This window comes from Eschrichtius robustus, chromosome 13 (assembly GCF_028021215.1).
Source record: "Eschrichtius robustus isolate mEscRob2 chromosome 13, mEscRob2.pri, whole genome shotgun sequence".
Taxonomy (NCBI): domain Eukaryota; kingdom Metazoa; phylum Chordata; class Mammalia; order Artiodactyla; family Eschrichtiidae; genus Eschrichtius; species Eschrichtius robustus.
The window spans coordinates 96,840,536-96,860,956 of NC_090836.1; the positions used below are offsets into that span (position 1 = coordinate 96,840,536).

General features: G+C 41.0%; 1 protein-coding gene across 3 annotated transcripts in view; it reads right to left on the bottom strand.

Annotated features, from left to right (window-relative positions):
- Positions 1-12,193, bottom strand: part of DDX17 (DEAD-box helicase 17) — an 18,740-nt gene extending 6,547 nt beyond the window's left edge. For 2 of the 3 annotated variants that reach the window (XM_068559715.1, XM_068559714.1), the window contains exons 1-11: positions 11,814-12,193; positions 7,817-7,967; positions 7,029-7,128; positions 6,277-6,410; positions 5,906-5,971; positions 4,346-4,487; positions 3,808-3,968; positions 3,544-3,716; positions 3,088-3,198; positions 2,894-2,955; positions 1,586-1,645 (exon numbers count right to left, since the gene is read on the bottom strand). In XM_068559715.1, the coding sequence (XP_068415816.1) occupies positions 1,586-1,645; positions 2,894-2,955; positions 3,088-3,198; positions 3,544-3,716; positions 3,808-3,968; positions 4,346-4,487; positions 5,906-5,971; positions 6,277-6,410; positions 7,029-7,128; positions 7,817-7,967; positions 11,814-11,863 (1,210 nt within the window). In that variant the 5' untranslated portion in view covers positions 11,864-12,193. Of the gene's footprint in view, positions 1-1,585; positions 1,646-2,893; positions 2,956-3,087; positions 3,199-3,543; positions 3,717-3,807; positions 3,969-4,345; positions 4,488-5,905; positions 5,972-6,276; positions 6,411-7,028; positions 7,129-7,816; positions 7,968-11,236; positions 11,485-11,813 lie in introns of those variants that run through there. The other variant, XM_068559716.1, reaches the window with a different exon arrangement.
- Positions 12,194-20,421: the final 8,228 nt, after the last annotated feature.

The window sequence follows — 20,421 nt, forward strand, 5'->3', positions numbered from 1 at the left end:
GAAAAATAAAAAATATCCCACTGGAAAGGGAATAAATAGTGGTTTCCGGAGGATGACTATTATAAAATTATGGGAATCGAAGAACTTACCTGAAGGGAACATTTAAGAGGCCATCGCTCGACAGGAAGTGAAAAAAGGCCTGGTGACTCAGCTGAAAATTGCACCCCTGTCTAATGAGGTAGAAGCCTTCACTTTCCAGGATCTTGTAGGACCTTGGTCAGCATTCTGCCATTTTGGTGGGTTTTCCCCTTCCTTTTGATTTTTTTACAAGGCAGCAAACAAAGGGGCCCAAAACAAGCACTGATGTTGAGTAACAAGAAACAGACTCAGATACCTTCCCTCTCCCCTCTCTTGGATGAGTGGGGGTGGGACGAAGAGTCTAAGTTATTCTAATGGCAGCCAATTGATTTGGTTTAGAAATGCAGGGGGACATGGAACAAATATTTTAAATTGTCTAGGCAAGATGCACAAAGAAGCTACCAGCACATAGCAAGCCTGTTTAAAAACCACCATCACTGAAAGCTTTTATGTAAACTGCTTTCAGGCCTCAGCCTCTTCTCCCAACAGGTCCAAGTTCTAACCGCACAGATCCAGACATGACCTCAGAGGGCAGAGACAATTTTTCAGTCATGGCTGCAAGTCACCACCTCTGAAGGAGGGAATGATGAGCGCAATGTTTAAAAAGCCTTCATTACTTTTGTATTCCAGTTTGAATACTTGCTCTCTTTATGTTGAATATCATAAGGGAATATGGTGCTTCTCGCCTTCCTGGGCAAGAAATTAGTATCTGTCAATAATTTAAAAATATCTTTGTGACAGAAATACTCTATCATTTTTTAAAATATAAGTTTTGAGTTACACCTGTTTTGCTCAGAATAATGGGCTAAAGGACCACAAAATATCTCTGCATACCTTAACTCGTAATGGATTGAAAACTCCAGAACATCAGCTTCAAATTAAGTTCTTAAATTGGAAGACAGCGCATCGATGATATGAGTATGGGTGGGAGGAGGGGATAACTGAGTGTTCATGATAGTTTTACTTCAGTAAATTAAATTGGGCAACGCAGATTTAATTGCTGAAAGATATCATATCTATAGATTTACTAAATCCCAAGAATATATTAGCATTTATGGAACTGGACATCTGCAGATAGATTGGTAGAGGGAAAAAAATAACTGAAGAAACTAGCTTCTAATAGCTAGGTTCAATTGGGCTCATTTTATTCACCCAGAATATAGAATAAAACCAGGAAGAAGCTGAGCTGTGCAAATGAATGTCTCCTCTCCCTCTAACGGTTTAAATAGTCATGCCTAGGCCTTGCTGCAGACCAAAGCCTGTTTGTTAGGAGCAGGAAGAGACTTTGAAAATAAAAGGAAAAAAAACCCCCAAAACAAACAAAAAAACCCACCAAGGTTAAAAAAAAAAAATCATGGGGGGGAGGGGAATCACGTACTTTGTATGTAATTCTTCTCTTTTAAATATTTAACTAAACATGTATATGCAACTCTAATGTGAAAAGACAAGCAAATCTTTTAACCAAAAGATACAGATACCATTGACAGAGACACCTATCTATACAAACCTAGCCCACGGGAGGCTACATCTGTGGCAATGAGAATGGGAGCCTTTCCAGAACGGAACTCTGAAAAACAAGGATAATACCACGAAAGCCAAGTTATAAAATTAAGGTTACATCATGATATATCTTAAAAAATGACCAAATAAACATTCCCAGCTATCTGGCCTTCTTACCCTATCATATTAAAACTTCAAGTAATGGTGTAAGAACACGCCAAGCTCTTTTAAATTTAAAGATAATAGTAATTCTTTTGAAAATATTTATTATACTCACCTTTATAGCAGAGGAGCAACAGATCAAAAAATTTACCTCTAATAAAGTACCATTAAAATTGTATGGCAATGTGTAACAAAATTAACACGAGCTGGAAATTTTCTTCCCTTAAATTATGACAGCAAAGTTGTCTCCCAAATAAAACAAAACCAAAAGTGGGAGTGGGGGAGGGGGTATGGAAAGGGAGGAAGTTTAAAAGATGTGGAATGAAAGGAAAAACCATTAACTTTGCCCTGTGAAATAACAGAATATATATACTGGTCTCTGCTCTCAGTTGCTGGCACAGAGCTCCTAAAAAATAAAACCCTTGTAAAACAGGGATGCTAGGAGAATCTTTTATTCTAATACTTAAGTCTTTGACCCTGGTCCCTGAACAAGAGTTCCTAAACAAGAACAAGAACAAGACAGGAATCTTTGTTCTAGTGAAAAGACACTTGATGGGCTCCAGAATAGCTCCTGGATGGAGGTTGTTCACCAGAAAGACCAAGCCATGATCAGAGAAGCTTGGCACTTTGAGCCCCACTCCCAGAGAGGAGAGGAGAGGAGAGGAGAGAGGAGAGGGAGACTGAGTTAACGTGATGAAGCCTCCATTAAAATCCCACAAGTATGGGATGTGGGGAGCTTCCGGGCTGGTGTACATATCTATAAAGACAAGAACTCATTAGATAAAGAAAGGGTGGTCTAAGTGGTGAAAAAGTGGTGTAAAGAGCCAGAATTAATGACCTTAAAGTATGGTGGAGATGACAAAAATGCCCCCAATATTCAATTAACTAGAGCAGAGCTAGGCAAACCCTGGTCTTTGGGTCAAATCTGGTACAATGCCTATTTTTGCAAATAAAGTTTTGTTGGAACACGGTCAGGCTGTCTCTTTACATAATGTCTATGGCCATTTTTGTGCTACAACAGCAGAGTTGAACAGTTGTGACACAAAGCACTATACAGTCTGCAAAGCCGAAAATATTTACTACCTGGCTCTTAACAGAAAGTTTGCCAATCCCTGAAACAGAGTATAAGGACAATGCTTAGTTTTGAACTCACCATTAAGTACCCAATCTCTTTCTGGTTGACTCTTGTCTCCATGGATACACATAGCTGGCCAACTGTCAGAAGAAAAGAGCAAAGTACATGTTAGGCATTGTTGAAGTATTATACAACATTCACAACACCAATTTAGAAATTCCTACTGAACTATAAAATCTGAGGCAAATTAATTACCTCAGTGCTGCACTCACCCGTCTCTGCGCATCCTTCGAGTGAGGTCATCACAGCGTCTTTTTGTCTCTACAAATATTATTGTCTTATTTTCCTTTTCAGCCATTATTTCCTCCATGAGTTGGATCAACCTGAGAACAAGACCAAACAATTCAGTCATCCAGAGAAGACCCCCCCTACACATCACGCAGAAGCTATGTTTGCATTATCAACCCTCCAAAGCTTTAGTACTTTCTTTTCAAATTACTTTCTCTACAGCTGGTAATTATCAGAACTGGGATTCAAATCCAAGGATCCAGAATCCTTGCCTTTAACCACAAGCTCTGATGAATAATATAAAGAATGGACTGTTGGAAAGCTAGCAATGCTTTTCATGTTTCCAAGCCTAAAAAATACTGGCTTCTATAACACTTTAGTTTTGGAGGATTATTAGGAAAGGTTTATCAGCATCATCAAAACAGTGAAATCTTTCATACTTGTGGTCTTTTTCACTTTCCATGCAGACGTCCACAATCTGGAGGATGTTGTGGTTGGCACTCAACTCCAGATTGCCTACGTTAATCTGGGTGTAATCACGAAGGAAATCCTCTGCAAGCTGTCTTACTTCTTTTGGCCAGGTTGCACTCCACATTAATGTCTGCCTATCAGGCTATCCGGAAAGGAAAGGAAAGGCTTTCTTTTAGATTAAGTAACTACTACAGGCAAAGGGTATAAGACAACAAATTATCGGCTTTACACACCCTGATTTGGTCAACAATTTTACGAATCTGGGGTTCAAAGCCCATATCAAGCATTCTGTCAGCCTCATCCAGTACAAGGTAAGTACATCGGCGAAGATTTGTCTTTCCTGACTCCAGGAAATCTATCAGGCGTCCAGGAGTAGCTATACAGATCTCGACACCTGTAAAACAAAACCAAAGATCTATCCAACTAAGAATTCTTTATACACTGTTCAAGCCTCAGCAAACTAAGAAGCACCAACTCTGGTGGTTGTACTCAGTGCTGCAGAGCACGAACTAAATTTTAACACAGTGCCTGGAAAAGCATGATGTAACAAAAATTTATGTATAATCATCCAAACCTCGACAAAGTTTAAGTCTCCAGTCACACTGAACTTCCCTAAAATAGCATTTTAACCATATTTGAGAATTTCTAAGCTGCTAAAATACTGATCTCCCCCACCACCAGAATCCACTATTTTCTTCTTCAATTTCATTTACAGAAATTGGTAAAATGAGAGAAACTAATAATTCTTAAAACACTAATTTTTTAAATTACCTCTCTCCAAGTCTCGAATCTGGGGACCTTTAGGAGCACCTCCATAAATGCAAGTGCTCTTCAATCTAGAACATTTGCCATAGTCATCAGCCACCTGCTGTACCTGCTGGGCAAGCTCTCTGGTAGGAGCCAGAACTAGACACTAAAACAAACAAACAAACAAATCACTTGAGACACCTATCCCAAGTTTAAGGAGGAAAAACAAAAGTACAAAAAGGTTATTTAATTCTCTATTGTGTAATTTGGTACTTTCAAAGTATGTGATGGGGTGGGGAGTTGGGAAGGCAGGGGGTATAAGACAGTGCACTGGAGTGTGGCAAAAATTATGAGAACTAATACTTGGCATGTGGTATGATGGTTGACTTTTGACACATGATTCATTACCGTTATGTGTGCTATGTAAGTAGATTTACAGACTGTATTACCTAGTTTTAACTAAACAACTCACAAAATGAGTAAGTAGCTATAAAATATTCCTGCAAAACCATGGATTAAATATTAGAAACAAATTGGGAGATTGGGATTGACTTATATACACTAATATGTATAAAATAGATAACTAATGAGAAACTGCTGTATAGCACAGGGAACTCCACTTTGCTGTACAGTAGAAACTAACACAGCATTGTAAATCAACTGTATCCCAATTAAAGAAAAAAAAAATTAGAAACAGATGAACAGGAAATGAGCAAAGCTGACACTTTTCTGACATCTACTTTAAGCTCTTAGCCAGGCACATTAGGCAAAAACAAGGATGACTTATACACAACGTGAAAGAAGTTGGCCAAAAAATACAAAATTAAGACACTTTGAAACAGGTATCATATATACTGTTAACAATGACTCTCACTCGGTGTACTGATCCATTAGACATTAACTAATGACAATAAAGCTAACTCTATTAGCCATATGGAATACATTACATATTATGTTAATGAAAGGTAATGCATTATTTCTTGTTGTGAATACACTGAGACATACTATAATAATGTATTCATAAACATATACAGTGAGTGCAAGCTCTATTAAAAAAAAAGTTAAGAATGTACATTCAAAATGTTTGAAGACCACTACTGAAATCTTACAGTAAATAGCATAAATGAAAATGACCAAAGAAGAAAATCATGCTGCTCTATAAACATTTACAGACGCATCACTTAACCATAAAGAATACACATCCCAAACCCGACTCAGACACAGGGCAAGGATCTCATTTCATACTTTTTTTTATCCCTCATAGCATCAATGAGCAATTAAGAATCGCACTTGAATTTAACGCAGAGTAAATGCCTCTATTTGAAGGTAATGGGCATAATGGTTAAAAGTAAGAGTGGTTCAAATCCAAGCTCAGCCATTTAATTCCTATATGACCCTGGGCAAGTCATTTAATTGCATTGTGTCTAAAATTTATCAGTCAGATAGACATACTCTCTCTTCCAGATATGGAAGGTAGGGTTGAGAATGAAATCTGAGAACATATGTAAAGCACAGTGCCTGAAACACAATAATCATTAAGTTGTAGTCATTCTTAGAAGTGTAAACAAACTGAAACACACTTACAATTGGGCCATCTCCTCTTTCCAAGTAAGGCTGGTGGTTAATATGAACAATAGCAGGCAGCAAATACTGGGGTGGGGGGAAAGAAGGACAGTGTTATACCAAAACTAAGCCATTATATTAATTGTTCTAAATTATCACAGTAATTGATAACGCCTAAGTAACTAGGAAAGGGAAAACAGAACTCACAACTGTTACGCATATGTGCAATGTATATTTGAACATAAAATACTTCCACATATTTCAGATAGCTAAAAAAGCTGAAATATTATCCCTATCTGAATTAGAATTTCAAGAATTGAGAACATATGGAGTATTTACAATAGCAAAATAAGTTACCACAATATTAAAAATCTTCCCTTGCTGGTACATACCGCCAATGTCTTCCCAGAGCCAGTCTGAGCAATGCCCACCATATCCCGGCCACTAAGAGCCAAGGGAAATCCCTGGCACTGAATTGGAGTTGGTTCTGTGAAGTGCTGATCCATCAACACATCCATTACGTATTCTGTATGAAAATCGATATTACTACTTTAAGTAAAACTAAGGACCCACAGCCAAAAGAAATTTAAAAAACTGTTAAGCTCATTGAAGGCAAGATTTACCCAGCTTTACATCTCTCCTAGTATTGTTTTTTTTCTTCAGTACTGAATCTTTGATCTGCTAATTATAATTACTACTTCTCAAGAAGGCTACTGCCACAGCCACCTACCCTTATCCTCGAAAACTTGAAAACCACTGCTCTGAAGTATTTAACATGGTAATGACTACCATGGTAATGGTAGTCACTTATTGTTTATCTAATTCAAATTTTAACCAGCTAGAAAGCAATTTCATTTTGCTGTTTTCTAAAAGGTAGAGGCAAAACCCCAGGGAAAGATGGGGAAAAAAAGCAAAAAACCCTAAAAAGTTCTAAGGAGAGAACACATGAGCATTAAAAATAAAACAAAAAGCAAAAACCACAAACACACACACAAACAAAAACCTCCAAAAACCTTTGTGAAAGGTTTCTACTTGTCTTTTCAACAAAATCCTGAGCCTGGGTCAAAACCTTTAAATAACCTATGACCACACTGACCGTTCAAGCTAAATTAACAATTAAGATACTGGATTGAAAAACACTTACGTGGGAAGTTAGCATGATGGAAGGCAAACACAGGTTTAGGACAAACATCGCCTCCTCTTACTGTAATCTCTTTCTTTCGGCGTAGTTCATCAACCTCATACTATGTAAGACAACAAAGTAAGACAAATCAGTAAACAAGTTATTCTAAACTTGCAAAACTTTATGTTCCAATACAGCAGAACAATTATCATCAAATCCACAATTACAATGGAAAATATGTATAACACTTCTTATAGTGCTTTCACATGTGTTCAGCTTCATCCAACTCTGAGTCAATGAAGCAGGTTAGCAACCGTTCATTTTCCACACGAGAAAACAGTTACTCAGAAAGATTAGTAAATTGCCCAAGGCCAGAAGTAGGAAGAGGGAGAAAATGTGGAACTTAGGACCAAGTGCTCTTTCCTTACACTTTCTTCTGAACAAGTTACCATGTCATGCGTAGAGTCCAAAATAATCATGAGGTTAAAAATACAAACAGGAGTAAAAGCCCATGTTTAAATTTTTAATTTACTTCATAGATGGAAAGACATGACACCTCATATACAGCTAAAATCACGTAACAAATTGGTTGGAAAATATAACCAACAAATGAGAACCAAGTAATACATTAGGTATTACTGGTTTCTCTTGTATCAGCAATCCTAACAAGAACCAAGGAAAGTGTCACCACACTAGACTAAAACATATAACAGCAACGGCTGTATATGAGTATACTCCGGCTAACGTACCTACTTGCTTCATTACTGTATATGAAAAAAAAGTAAATAAATGAAACCCCCCAAACTTACCGGAGTCAGCCTTGCCACTTCTGGATGTTCAACATAAAAATTCTTCTCAAACTTGGGGAGCTCACTCAAATCCCACTTCTTTTTACGTAAACGTTCCCCAGGATTACCAAACTTCTTTGGGGGAAGGCCACCACCACCTCTTGCTCCAAATCTAGAAACACCAACATTTTTAGCTTTTTAGTGTTTTTAAAGCAAAATACCTTAGGTGCCATAAAAACATGTAAAAAGATGGGACTCTTAAGATACTACCAGCCCCCCTCCAAAAAAATATTTACGTGTAAAGTGCTTAAAACAGTATCTGGCATAGTAAACACTCAGTACAAGCTGGCCTAATTGTATTAATTCAACAAATAGTTACTGGGTACCAACTACGTACCACGTACTGTTTTAAGTGGTGCTAGAGATACTAAAGTGAATAGAAGTCTCTACTCTTATGTAATATTCTGAAATGTAGGTAAGTGAGGACCTAGAAGTTTAAATTAGGGCAAAATTGTGGACAGGAAGAAAAACAGTTCAAGTGGCTCCATACTTGGAACGGCTTCTTGAACCCCTTACCCCTTTATACTGTGATGAGCACTCCTTTCGCCTGCTAATCTGCTAAGGAAAACTACTAGGACCCCTAAAAGACTGGTAGGCTAGTCTTCACCTTTAGTTTATGCTAATGAATAGCCAGGGCAAAAATTTATGATCTTTCCTTCCACTTTATCTCCACCTTTATCTTCTTTCTCCTTTCTGTTCACAGGCAAATAGTACTATTAACTATAAATTTGCTAGAAGAACCATTAATAAGGCTTATTTAAGGTCTTTAAATCTCTATTTAAAAATCAATCTTTTTGCTTTATCTGTCTTTCACAACAGACAAGTTCAACTGGAATACAAATATGGCCATTAGCCAAACTTGATACGTTCTACTTTTCCTAGAAGTATCCCAACACTAAGATGGTCTTCATTTCTCTATTTCAACCTATTAAAGTGCAGGGCGTTCTCTGATGGACAAATAATATACAGTATGTTTTCATCCCATTTCCTTACTCCTGAAAATACACTGAATTTAATTCTTTTCCACTCTCATTCCTAATATCATCTTGTAAGTGGTTCCACTTAAACATGTACTAACTATCCTAAAGGGCCTCAATTTCCTGGAATTCAAAGTGCTCTTAAAATTCTTTGGCTTAAAGACCCAGCAATACATTTCTCTAAATACACACAAAGATTGATGGTTGGAAATTTTACTGGGACTATTAAATATTTACATTCAAAAGGCAGAACTTGGCTGATTCCATTTATACTACTGTTGATCAATATCTATGACACCTTCAATATGCCCTCAGGCTTAAGACTGAACAGACCTAAAACTACATGGATTGACCCCTCCCCCCTCACTTGCAAGTGAAGCAACTAACACAATTTTAAATAAGGTACTCTACAAATAAAAAAGCCAAGTCATTAGATTGTCAGTCTTGCAAAGAATAAAAATGACCCAAGACCAATTTTCAGAGATTGGCTGCCTAATTATATAAATTTATGTGATTCCTAGAAGATGCCATTTCAATGCTGCTGCTGTTGCATTCCAGTGCTACCCAGACCTTAAAATAATGACCTAGAATAGAACTTGAGCCTTTTCTCTTGTAGAATTTGAGTATATTTGTGCCACCATTTAAAGATGCACATATCCTAACCCCCTGCATACCATGCTGCTCATTTAACGTTTTTACCGAGTATTAAGTTTAATTTGGCTTTGCAATAAATACCACTTTCGAAGATTTGTACATTAACATGCAAAATCAAGCTAGTTTAAATGTACAATGCACATTTGTACTGTCCGTGTACGTACACTACCTCACTCATTCCCCTTTCAAAACAATAATCCATTTCAGCTGTTCAGTTCAGAACAAACAGCAGCAATTCAAATAACACAGGAAATTTCATAGTAAAGGTAGAATTACGGCATAGACCTTATTAAAGAGTGCCATTTTGTTTGAAATGAATTATTTCTAGAGTCTTTTTTTTTAATGTCATCTGATACTTAAGAGTCAATATGGGTGGGGTAAACTAAGAATGGATCAGTAATTCACTTTTTCCTCTTTTCAAATAAGGAACTTTTATTATTAAAGCATATATACAGTAAGATATTAAACCAAACACCCACGGTAAAAAAAAACGACCATTATCAGTACCTTGGTAGCCTCCATGTGCCTATTTCAAGTTTACAATCCCCATTATAACTAGTACCTCGAATTTTAACCACTGCGTTGTTTATTGGTCTTGCCATATTTGTTAGTGTCCTTATGTTATTCTTCTAGCATTTAACTTGTTTTACTTAACATTATATTTGTGAATCATCCATGTTGATGCAAGTTTTTCTTTTTCACTGCTGTACTGCAGTCTATTGTACGAATTTATCCAGACATTTGAGCTGCTCCTAATACTGTCATGAACAACACTGTTATAAACATGGATACCGGGGTATGTGTACAGGGTTTCTGTAGGCCTAAGAGTCTAGGGTATAAAGCTTAAGAGAGGAATTCTGGGTCATCTTCATTTTACTAGGTAACATTAAGTTCTTTTTCCTAAGTGGTTGCACTGAAATTCACTTCTAAATTTAGCTATACTGTGAAACACTAAGCAAACATTCCACTTACAGCCCTCTGAATTTAATGCTAAAATCAAATATTTTCCTTCATAACAAGGTATAAGTCAAAGCAATCCTTTTTAGTTAGTAAATTAAGAGATAATTGAGGAGCTTGTGACTAGAAGGTCTGGTACTTGTATATCTGAACCACAAGACAAAAATGTTTGAGAAAACAGCATTAACAGAATGCCTACTACAGAGAGACAATTATACACAGTATCTCAATTCTGGAGAACAATGCAAAGGCAATTACTATCCCCATTTTCAGATGAGAAAATCGGCTCACAAAGGTTCAGGATCTTGCCCAAGGTCACACACACTCATATATATATATTAAGAAGTGGCGTCACATAAACTTTTTATCCATAGGTAAAACTTTTATTACAAAAAAGTAAACAGCATAAGTCAACACGGATCTCTAAAGCAACTTTTTCCTTTAACGGTGTAGGCGGGGACACATTAAGACTTGAATTTCAGTATCTGGGAGGACTCCAGGTTTAATCCTGTTAACTTCCAACCCAATAACCGTGGCATTACAACATCAAAAATTTTCAAGCTAGGCCGAGAAGTTAATGCTTCAGTCCAATTAGAGAAGGAAAAAAGGGGGGAAAAAAAGACTGAAACATTAAAAAAAAAACAACCCTATAATAACAACCAAACCCAAAACTCCCTCCCCCCAAACGACCATTTAGAGGGCAAGTAATCCCATCGCTTTGCATTCCAATGTGCTTCCATCGAATTATTTTAAAATACGACTAAAGGTAATTTTTAAATATTTTAAAGACTACCAGTCAGCCTCTTAGTCTCTAGTTTCAAGCCAGGTTTCCAGTTCCATGAACAGGGAAGCCATTTCGCGTAAAAGATTTTCCCAGGCTGAACTCGGAGACCTCATCCTCTTCTCTCAGCAAGAACATCCGACTTTCACGGATGAACACTAGGCCTGGAGAGATCAAATGACTTGCTCAAATCGGCCGGGCTCGAAAGCCGGGAAACGAAGGAGGCCCGGGCTGAGTTGGCGGCGGCAGCCAGGCCTCCCCTCCTGCTCCCCGCGGGGCTGAGGCCGCGCCGCGCCGCGCCGCGCCACGACGACCGTCCGCAAGCAGGGGCTGGGGCGTCGCCAAGCCGCCGCCGCCCCCCATGCCGGGTCACCAGTGACCCGGGGGCCCAGGCCCACCCAGAGGCCCGCGCTCTAAACCGGTATTACGTCCCGGGTCGCCTCGCCTCCCACAGTCGGGAGCGTCGCTCCTACGCTCGCAGTCAGCTCTAAAGTCTTCCGCTCGACCGCAGGCTGCGGTCTCCTCAGGAAGCAACCTCCTCCCCGCCCCGCGTGCACACAAGGCCTTTCCTCTCCTCCTCCCCCCTTACCCTCCACGGTCACGATCCCGGTCCCGGTCCCCAAAGCCGCCTCCGCGCATGGTCCCAAATGGATAGAGATCTGGGAGCGGGGCACGGATGGCCGGGCTCGGGAGGGCCTGCGGCTCCGGTCTAGTGACGACCGATGGCGGCGGCGCCTCCGCTGTTGGGGCGGCGGCAGGCGCGGCGCTTTCTCGCTCCGACGCGCTGTCTCCCGTCGCAGACGCCACCGTCGCCGCCTCTCTCGTCGGAGACGGGAGCAAAACACAGAGAATCGGGGTTACAGAAACAGTGGGTAGGTTTGGCTACGCTCAAACCCGGCAGTGCCGCGGTTTAGGCGTCTCCTTCCTTCCCAGCGACTGCACAAAATGGCGGCCGGCGCTGAGACTACTCCAGCTTAACGCTACGTACGCCGGAGACGATACGTAAACAGCGTCTCGGAATAGCCCGCGGGCTTCGCGGAGTACTACGGGTATTCTTGGAAGCATTTTACGTCAGTTGCGGAGGCGGGCGCACTTTGCGGTCGGTAGCAGAAAAACAGAGTACGGATTGGGCGTAGAGTTCTCGCACCACCTGAACCAGAACTAGGGGTAGGGAGGGGAGGGGGAGAGCGACGTAACATTCTTTGCGTCGTTAGCCGGCCCACTATTGCGAAGATGCGCAGTGTGCGTAACGCATTCTGTTTAGAGAATAGAGGATTTTGCCGGGTTCCGACACGGGACGGAACCCGGGCCTGCTTGTGTAAGTTGCTTTGCAGAGACAATAACTGTCCTCCATATTGAAGGCGTCAAGTTTCAGGGTCTCCAGGTGCCAAACGCCCAGGAGTGTCTTTAGGGTCCCTGGCTGGCTGTCCAAGATGGTCTTGCCAGCCATCTGGCCCCGCCGCCCTGGGCCTTGTGAGTCCGCCGCGCGCCCCGGCGCCATTTCCTGTCAGTTGCCTCTCGCTGCTCTGTCGCCGGCGGCCATGATGGATGTCCCTTGTCGGTTCTTAGGGGAGTTGGTCAGGCGCCGACGTCCCAGCTGAGTTAGATCACTCTCTGCTATGCTTGGTTCACACTGGAGTGCATTATCTGAACAGAATATTTACACTGTCCCCGACTGAGCACAGTTAGCTAACAAAGAACGGAAATGTGGGTGGAGACCCTCTTAAGGTAGACGCTGAAGCCCCTTGGCCGCCATTAAATGGCGCTGCCTCAGGAGGCCTGTGGCAGGTCCCTAGTGCCCTCCCGAGACGAAAAGGTTTAAAAGCGGTGGTCTTGAGACCCTGAAAAGGTGAAGGCATAAGTACATGTTTTTAACCAGGCTAGGCTGCCTTCCTCTCTCAATTCCTTCTAAGATGACTTCCTTCTCTCTACCTGCTTCCTTCTCTCTCTAGCTGCACTTTAAAGTCTCATAAGCTTGGCCAGGCAGCGTCACAGAATTGTCAGCTGCTAGGGCCCTTGCAGAGCAGCTCGCTGATCGTCTCTTATTTTTACAGATGGGTGAAGGGGGAGGAGATTTGAGGTCCCTCATTGTAGGGGCTGAGTGATGTCTCCATCTCTATTCTGAGTGCTTCCCAAGTTATTAGAAAAGTAGCATAATGAAAGGAGTTTCGTGACGGGTCGTGCAGATGTCTTAGACCATAGACAAGATGGACAATCATGGATTCATTGGAGAAGTGTTGAAGACCTAATGGTCCAAGCACTGTGCTAGGCACTGCGGCACAGCAGTGAACAAATGAGTCCCTGCGCCTGTGGATTTTACACTCTAGTGGGGAGATAGACAATAAATGTCAGGCAGTTGCTAACTTAAATAAAAATTGGAAGCATAGAAAAGGGATAGTGTATGTGTGCCTGTTGGGGAAGGTAGTATACTTGTGACATAGTATTTTACATAGGATGTCCTAGGAAGACCTTCCTGATCAAGTAACATTTGAGCAGAGACCTAAAGTGAGGGAGCTAGGCTTGCTAACACAGAGGAAAGAGTAAGTACAAAGGCCCTGAGGCAGAATGTAACTGGAGTAGCAAGGAGAAAAGACAGGAGAGGGCAAGATTATGGAGTTTGAAGGAGTTGTAGGCCACTTTAAGGACTTTATCTTTTCCTTCCAGTAAAATGGAAATCTCTGAAAGGTTCTAAGCAGAGTGACATAATAAAAGGACCCCTATCACTGCAGTCTAGAGAATAAATTGAGAGTGAGCTAGGACAGAAGCAGGCAGATTAATTAAGAAGCCAGTGCAGTAATCCAGGCAAGAAATGATAGTGCTTGGTGAGGTTAATAGCAGTGGGTAAAGGAGAAATGGTCTGATTGAAAATCTAGCCAACGATTTCTTGATGAGTGGGATATGAAAGAAACAAGAGTCAAGGATGAATTTTGTAGGAATTGGCCAACAATTAAATTCCTACTATGTTTTAGGCTGTATAAGCCCTGAAGGAGTTGTTGTGACTGGTTCACAACTCTGTGATTGCATAGTCATTAAACTTACCCAAATGTGAAATATAATGCCTCTGGTTTCTATCTTGGTATGACCCACGTTGGTTCTTTGATAGTTTGGCTTATTGTACAGTTGACCCTTGAAGAACAGGGGTTTGAAATGCCCAGGTCCACTTATACCACGATGTCTTTCACTAAATAAGTACTATAAGATCTGAGGTTGGTTGAATACATGGATGTGGAACGTCAGATTTAAGAGCAACTGTAAAATTATAGGCCTCTTTTCAACTGCGTGGAGGTAGGACACCCCTAACCCCTGTGTTGTTCAAGAGTCAGTTGTACTTTAGATACAAGGGGTTGAGAATATTGAGGTCATTAAGTCAACAAGGTCACCTAAAGCAGTTGCCTTCAAACTATGACATAAAAGGGACACAATGGAACAGAGTTTTCAGGAAGTCTGTTCCCACATTGAACTTTCATATATATTCCTTTTGAAAATTTATATGACTGAGAAATATGTCCATAATTGCACCCTCCCACATTACAAACAAAAAGAATATTTCTCTTCTACTCAAAATCTTACTATGGACTTTGCCATGGATGTAAAAATCTCAGAGGCGACAAATAGAAGGACAATTAGAAATGCTAATATTGATGTGAAAAAAGTAAATGATTCTAACGACTTGGTAACATATCCTTTTGCAAATCATGAGAATTCTGGTTCTTAGTTTTCAACAAAATGGAAGGAGGACCACGTGGAATTTTCAGCTGATAGATCCTTAAAAATAACTTCTTAAGATAGATTACTGGATTTTTGCCATATAACTTGGAAGAAGATCAAAGAATTGAGGGACATTACCATAACAAAACTCTTTCCATTCCCACCTACTAAATTATGTGATCAAAGTTTCTCAGCACTTAATGGCTATAGAAAGGGAGAAAAAAATTGCCAAAAGTAATATTTTTCTATGGATACAGGATTTACTTTTTCTTAGTCTCTATTTTTTAAAAAAATTATTTTATTTATTTTTTGGCTGCGTTGGGTCTTCGTTGCTACACACGGGCTCTTCTCTGGTTGCGGCGAGTGGGGGCTACTCCTTGTTGTGATGCACAGGCTTCTCATTGTGGTGACTTCTCTTGCTGTGGAGCACGGGCTCTAGGCGCGTGGGCTTCAGTAGTTGTGGCACACAGGCTCAGTAGTTGTGGCTTGCGGGCTTTAGAGCGCAGGCTCAGTAGTTGTGGTGCACGGGCTTAGTTGCTCGGCAGCATGTGGGATCTTCCTGGACCAGGGCTCGAACCCGCGTCCCCTGCATTGGCAGGCGGATTCTTAGCCACTGCGCCACCATGGAAGCCCCCCTTAGTCTCTATCTTATTAAAATATGCATTTCCATTAAAAATTTTACTTTCTGTTTAATAGTTATTAAGAGTTGTAATATATTTAAATTGCTTTGCTTAATTTTGTTCTAATAATTGCAATAACTTAATCCAGAAGAAATTTTAATACACAGAGAAATAAAATTAAGTGATGAATAAGACATTTGATGTAAAAATATAAGTTAAAATTCTGGAAAGAAAATAAGAGTTCAAAGAGGAAAAGGAACCATATAAAATGTTCAACTCTTGAAGAGCTTATTCATGGTTTTTTGGGTTTTTTTTTTTTTGCCACGTGGCATGCGGGATCCCAGTTCCTCAACCAGGGATCGAACCCATGCCCCCAAAGTGGGAGAGTGGAGTCTTAACCACTGGACCACCAGGGAAGTCCCTTATTCATGTTTTTTTAAAGGATGATGTTGGTATCAAATGGTATTTAAATTCCATTGGGATGCATTTCAAAGAGTGATGTGACAGTTTCATTTTTTTTTAAAAAAATAAATTTATTTATTTTTGGCTGCGTTGGGTCTTCGTTGCTGCGTGCGGGCTTTCTCTAGTTGCGTCGAGCGGAGGCTACTCTTCCTTGCGGTGCGCGGGCTTCTCATTGCGGTGCATTCTCTTGTTGCGGAGCACGGACTCTAAGCGTGCGGGCTTCAGTAGTTGTGGCACGTGGACTCTAGAGCACAGGCTTAGTAGTTGTGGCACACGGGTTTAGTTGCTCCGTGGCATGTGGGATCTTCCTGGATCAGGGATCGAACCCCTGTCCCCTGCATTGGCAGGCAAATTCTTAACCACTGCACCGCCAGGGAAGTCCTGACAGTGCGGTTTCTTGAGAAGGAGGCAGAGAGATACAGGGGAGGGAGGGGGGGTGTGGTCCTCATCAGGAGGAAGGGGTCAGCCACTACCTAGTATGAATTAAGGAATTGGCCCAGCTCATTAACTAAAACTCACCCACAGCCTTAGGGCCCAGGAGACAGCACTGGAGGAGCAGGGCTAATACTTGCTCCGGTTGTGTTTTAGGACCCAGAGGGTGTGCAATAAACGTCCTGCCCTCTCTCCCTCCCTACTGGGTGACCAGGGAAAGGGTTTATTGTGTGCCCAGAGCTCCCCAGGGGCTGTGCATCATCTGTAGGTCTCTGGGCCTCTCTGAACTTATTTCCTTGGTTTGGAAAGGGCTTTGGAAAGCCATGGAGACAAACCCTAGGGCATGGGGCCTCTGGTAGAAGCTATACAGGTTAGCTGGAGACTCCGGGGACTCAGCCTGGAAGAGGGTTCAGTGCCTGCCCCCACTGTATAGGACATGGTGTCAGCTTCTCTGGGGAGACTGACACCTGGTTCACATCCCACCAAGACCACCCTGAAGTGAGGGTGTTCCTCAGTGGAAATCTTGTGCCTCGATATGGAAGAATGTACACTGGGCAGCCCCAAAAGTCAGTTCTCATAGGCTGGAGGGGAGGGAGTAGGTATATGCTAAAATAGAGACCAAACTCCTTAGTAGCTGAGCAAGAGTTAGCTGTGTTCATGTTTTTTAATAGGTTCCTCTGTGTTCCCCAGACAGATATAGAGGTGTTGATCTGATACGGAGCTGAGTCGAGAGTCAGAGAGGAAAGTTGGCAACATCCTGCTAAGAAATAAAATGGAAAGGAGGAGAGGTGACCCCAAAGTATGTAATTATGTTACAGTCAATTGTATTCTAGAAATATGTAGACTTAATAATGTGAAGAAAAACAAACTGGCACCAAAAATTAGAACATAAGGACAAAGACAGTGAAAACATCAATAGGTTAGTTAAACACCAACTAGCATCTCTAAGATATTATATAATGAGAAGGGAAGCTCTGGTATTTACATAATTTTGATCACAAAGGCAAACTATTGTTTGCACACACTTGGAGGAAAACCAACTAGCATTAGGGTTATCTCTGATGAAGGACTGTGCCAACAAGGACACCAAGCCCTAACACACACACACACACACACACACACACACACAAACACACACACACCCCTACCTGATCTGGAGTTGGTTCTGTAGGTACTGGATGGAAATCAGGTGGAGTCAAAAGAAGGGACTTTTGCTTTTGTATACATATGTAATTCTAGACATGTATGTTTGAGAATTTATGGGGTTGATGCAGACCTGTTGTTTCCCCTCAAAATGGCTCCTGCTCAGAGTAAGTAAGTCAGTGTAAGCAGATTCACATGGCTTTACCTCCTCTACCTATTGGAATCGCTGCAAAGACCAGTTCTCAGATTGGGAAATGAGGGAACTGACTCCCTTGGTAGTACTTGTGAATTGAATTGGGACTGTAGTATTCAGCACAGGCTTTTTGCTCTCTGCCAAGAAGGGGTGAAACTACTTGGGAAAGGGAGTAGAGGGGAGGTTGGCAATGCAGCCATTCAAGAGCTACCCAAGGCAGAGGTTGCCTGTCAAGACAATGTGAATGTCCAAGGTCCCGGACAGGCCTTTGTACCTGCCCCATACCAGGTCAGGTTAACCCCAGAAAAGGCGGCTCCCTCAGTGGGTACTTTCACAGCTTCCTGCACTTTTGCTTTGCAGCACTTAACCATGTTTGTGGTTATTTGGGTGATTTTCCCCGTAACTCCACGTTTCAGGGACTGTCTTGATTAATCATTACTATATCTGTTGTACTTGGCACCTAACTGGTGTCTCAATATTGGTTGAATGCAAGGCAATATGTTTTATTACTTAGGGATATATATATATATATACACACACACATATATATATATATACGGTATGCAGTATACAATATATATATATATATACTATATATATATATATATATATATATATATAGTATATATATATATATATATACGGTAAGAATAAAGAAATGCATGAAAGTATTTGACAACAAATTCAGAAAAGTGAATAATTCTGTGGGGGAGGAAAGAGAGTCAATCCTATAGGATATTTAGGGGTCTTTAATTGTATTGATAATGTTTTATTTTATGAATATTAATTGTATTATTTTGTATGCCTTTTTATCTTAAATACTTCATAATACATTTAAAATACACATATGAATGAATGAGGATGAATGTAATGAGCCACCAGAACCCATGAATAATTCAAGTTTTATATCCAAGCAGCCTTATTCTGATTCCGTGTTCATCAAGCACCTTTAGCTTCACATGAACTTGCTCACTGAGGCAATGGGTTCGTTGTTCAGGTCAATCTTCACATCTGGTCTGCTTGACATTATATTCTATTCTTCGGTGTCACTGGCATCCTGGTATACTCTCCCTGGCAGATTGTGTGCTTAGTCAGACTGAGACATCTCTCTAGAAATTAACCAGTACTGGGGCACTAACATATTGAAGATGAAGATTGAAGCCCTGACCCTGAGGCATGGAACATTCACCACCATATGAAATCTCCTGGGAAAAAAATCCAACTAGCTTTTCCAGGCTGAAACCCCTCTCTGTGCCTGCCTTCAGACTTACATAGTCTTTAAAATGTTATTTAAATATTTAAATCATGTGTTTCTATTTAACTTTACAAGAGTTTGTGTCTCATGTCCCTTACCATATTGTAAGCTCTTGAAGACAAACTCTCCCCACCCCAAAGGGCGCAACACAGTACCTTGGAGAAAACTGTTATACTGATGACCTCCAAGAAAACACATCTGGTATTCAAGCCCCGGTGTAGTCCCCTCCCACAAAGACTCCGGGTTTCTTGTGTGACTTGCTTTGGCCAATGAGACACTAACGAGCATAATGCAAGTAGAGGCTTGATAAGCACTTGCCCTATTGGAACCCAGCTGCCATGTAAAGAAGCTCAGGCTAGACTACTGAATGATGACAGAGAGAAGTCTCACCCTTTCAACCATCCCCACCAAGACCCTAGGTATATGGGCGAGGCCATCTTAGACCCTCCAGCCAACCAATGAACTGAATGCAGCTGTATGAGTGAGCCGTTTCCTTGCTTCTAAAAGAATGCCTTGTCCTTCTTCTAGATGTGATCAAGTTAGGATGTGAAGGTAGAACTGCTATAGTCATCTTTTGACCATAAGGGGAGCTTTTAGAGACCCAAACCAGCACGACGATGATGGGAAAATGGAGAGAAAAGAAAGAACCCGGGCCCTTGATAATATTATAGAGTTGCTGAATTAACTAACTAAGGAGTTGGTTGACTTATGGACTTTTTTAATTTAAAAAAAATTTTGTTTATTTATTTACTTTGGCTGCATTGGGTCTTAGTCGCGGTGTGTGGAATCTTTCGTTGTGGTGCGCGGGCTCTCTGTTATGGCACGCGGGCGTCTCTCTAGTTGTAGCGTGCCGGCTCTAGAGTGCACAGGCTTAGTTGCCCTGGGGCATATGGGATCTTAGTTCCCCTACCAGGGATTGAACTCACGTCCCCTGCATTGGAGGGTTGATTCTTAACCACTGGACCACCAGGGAAGTCCCTGGGCTTTTTATTATATGAGATGGCATGTTTCCTCATTGTTTAGGTTGCTTTGAGTTGGGTTTTCTGTTACTTGCAGCTGAGGGCATTCTAACTGATATACTCCTCAACCAATTTTGCTGGTACAAGTACAAAACTCCTGAAATGCTCTGCATAGTATATACAGTAAGTCCCCTACATACGAATGAGTTCAGTTCCGAGAGAGTGTTCGTAGGTCCAACTTGTTTATAAGTCCAACAAAGTTAGCCTAGGTACCCAACTAACACAATCGACTATATAGTACTGCACTGTAATAGGTTTATAATACTTTTCACACAAATAATACATTAAAAACAAACAAACACAAAAAATAAAGAAAAGTTTTAATCTTACAGTACAGTACTTTGAAAAGTACAGTAGTCCAGTAC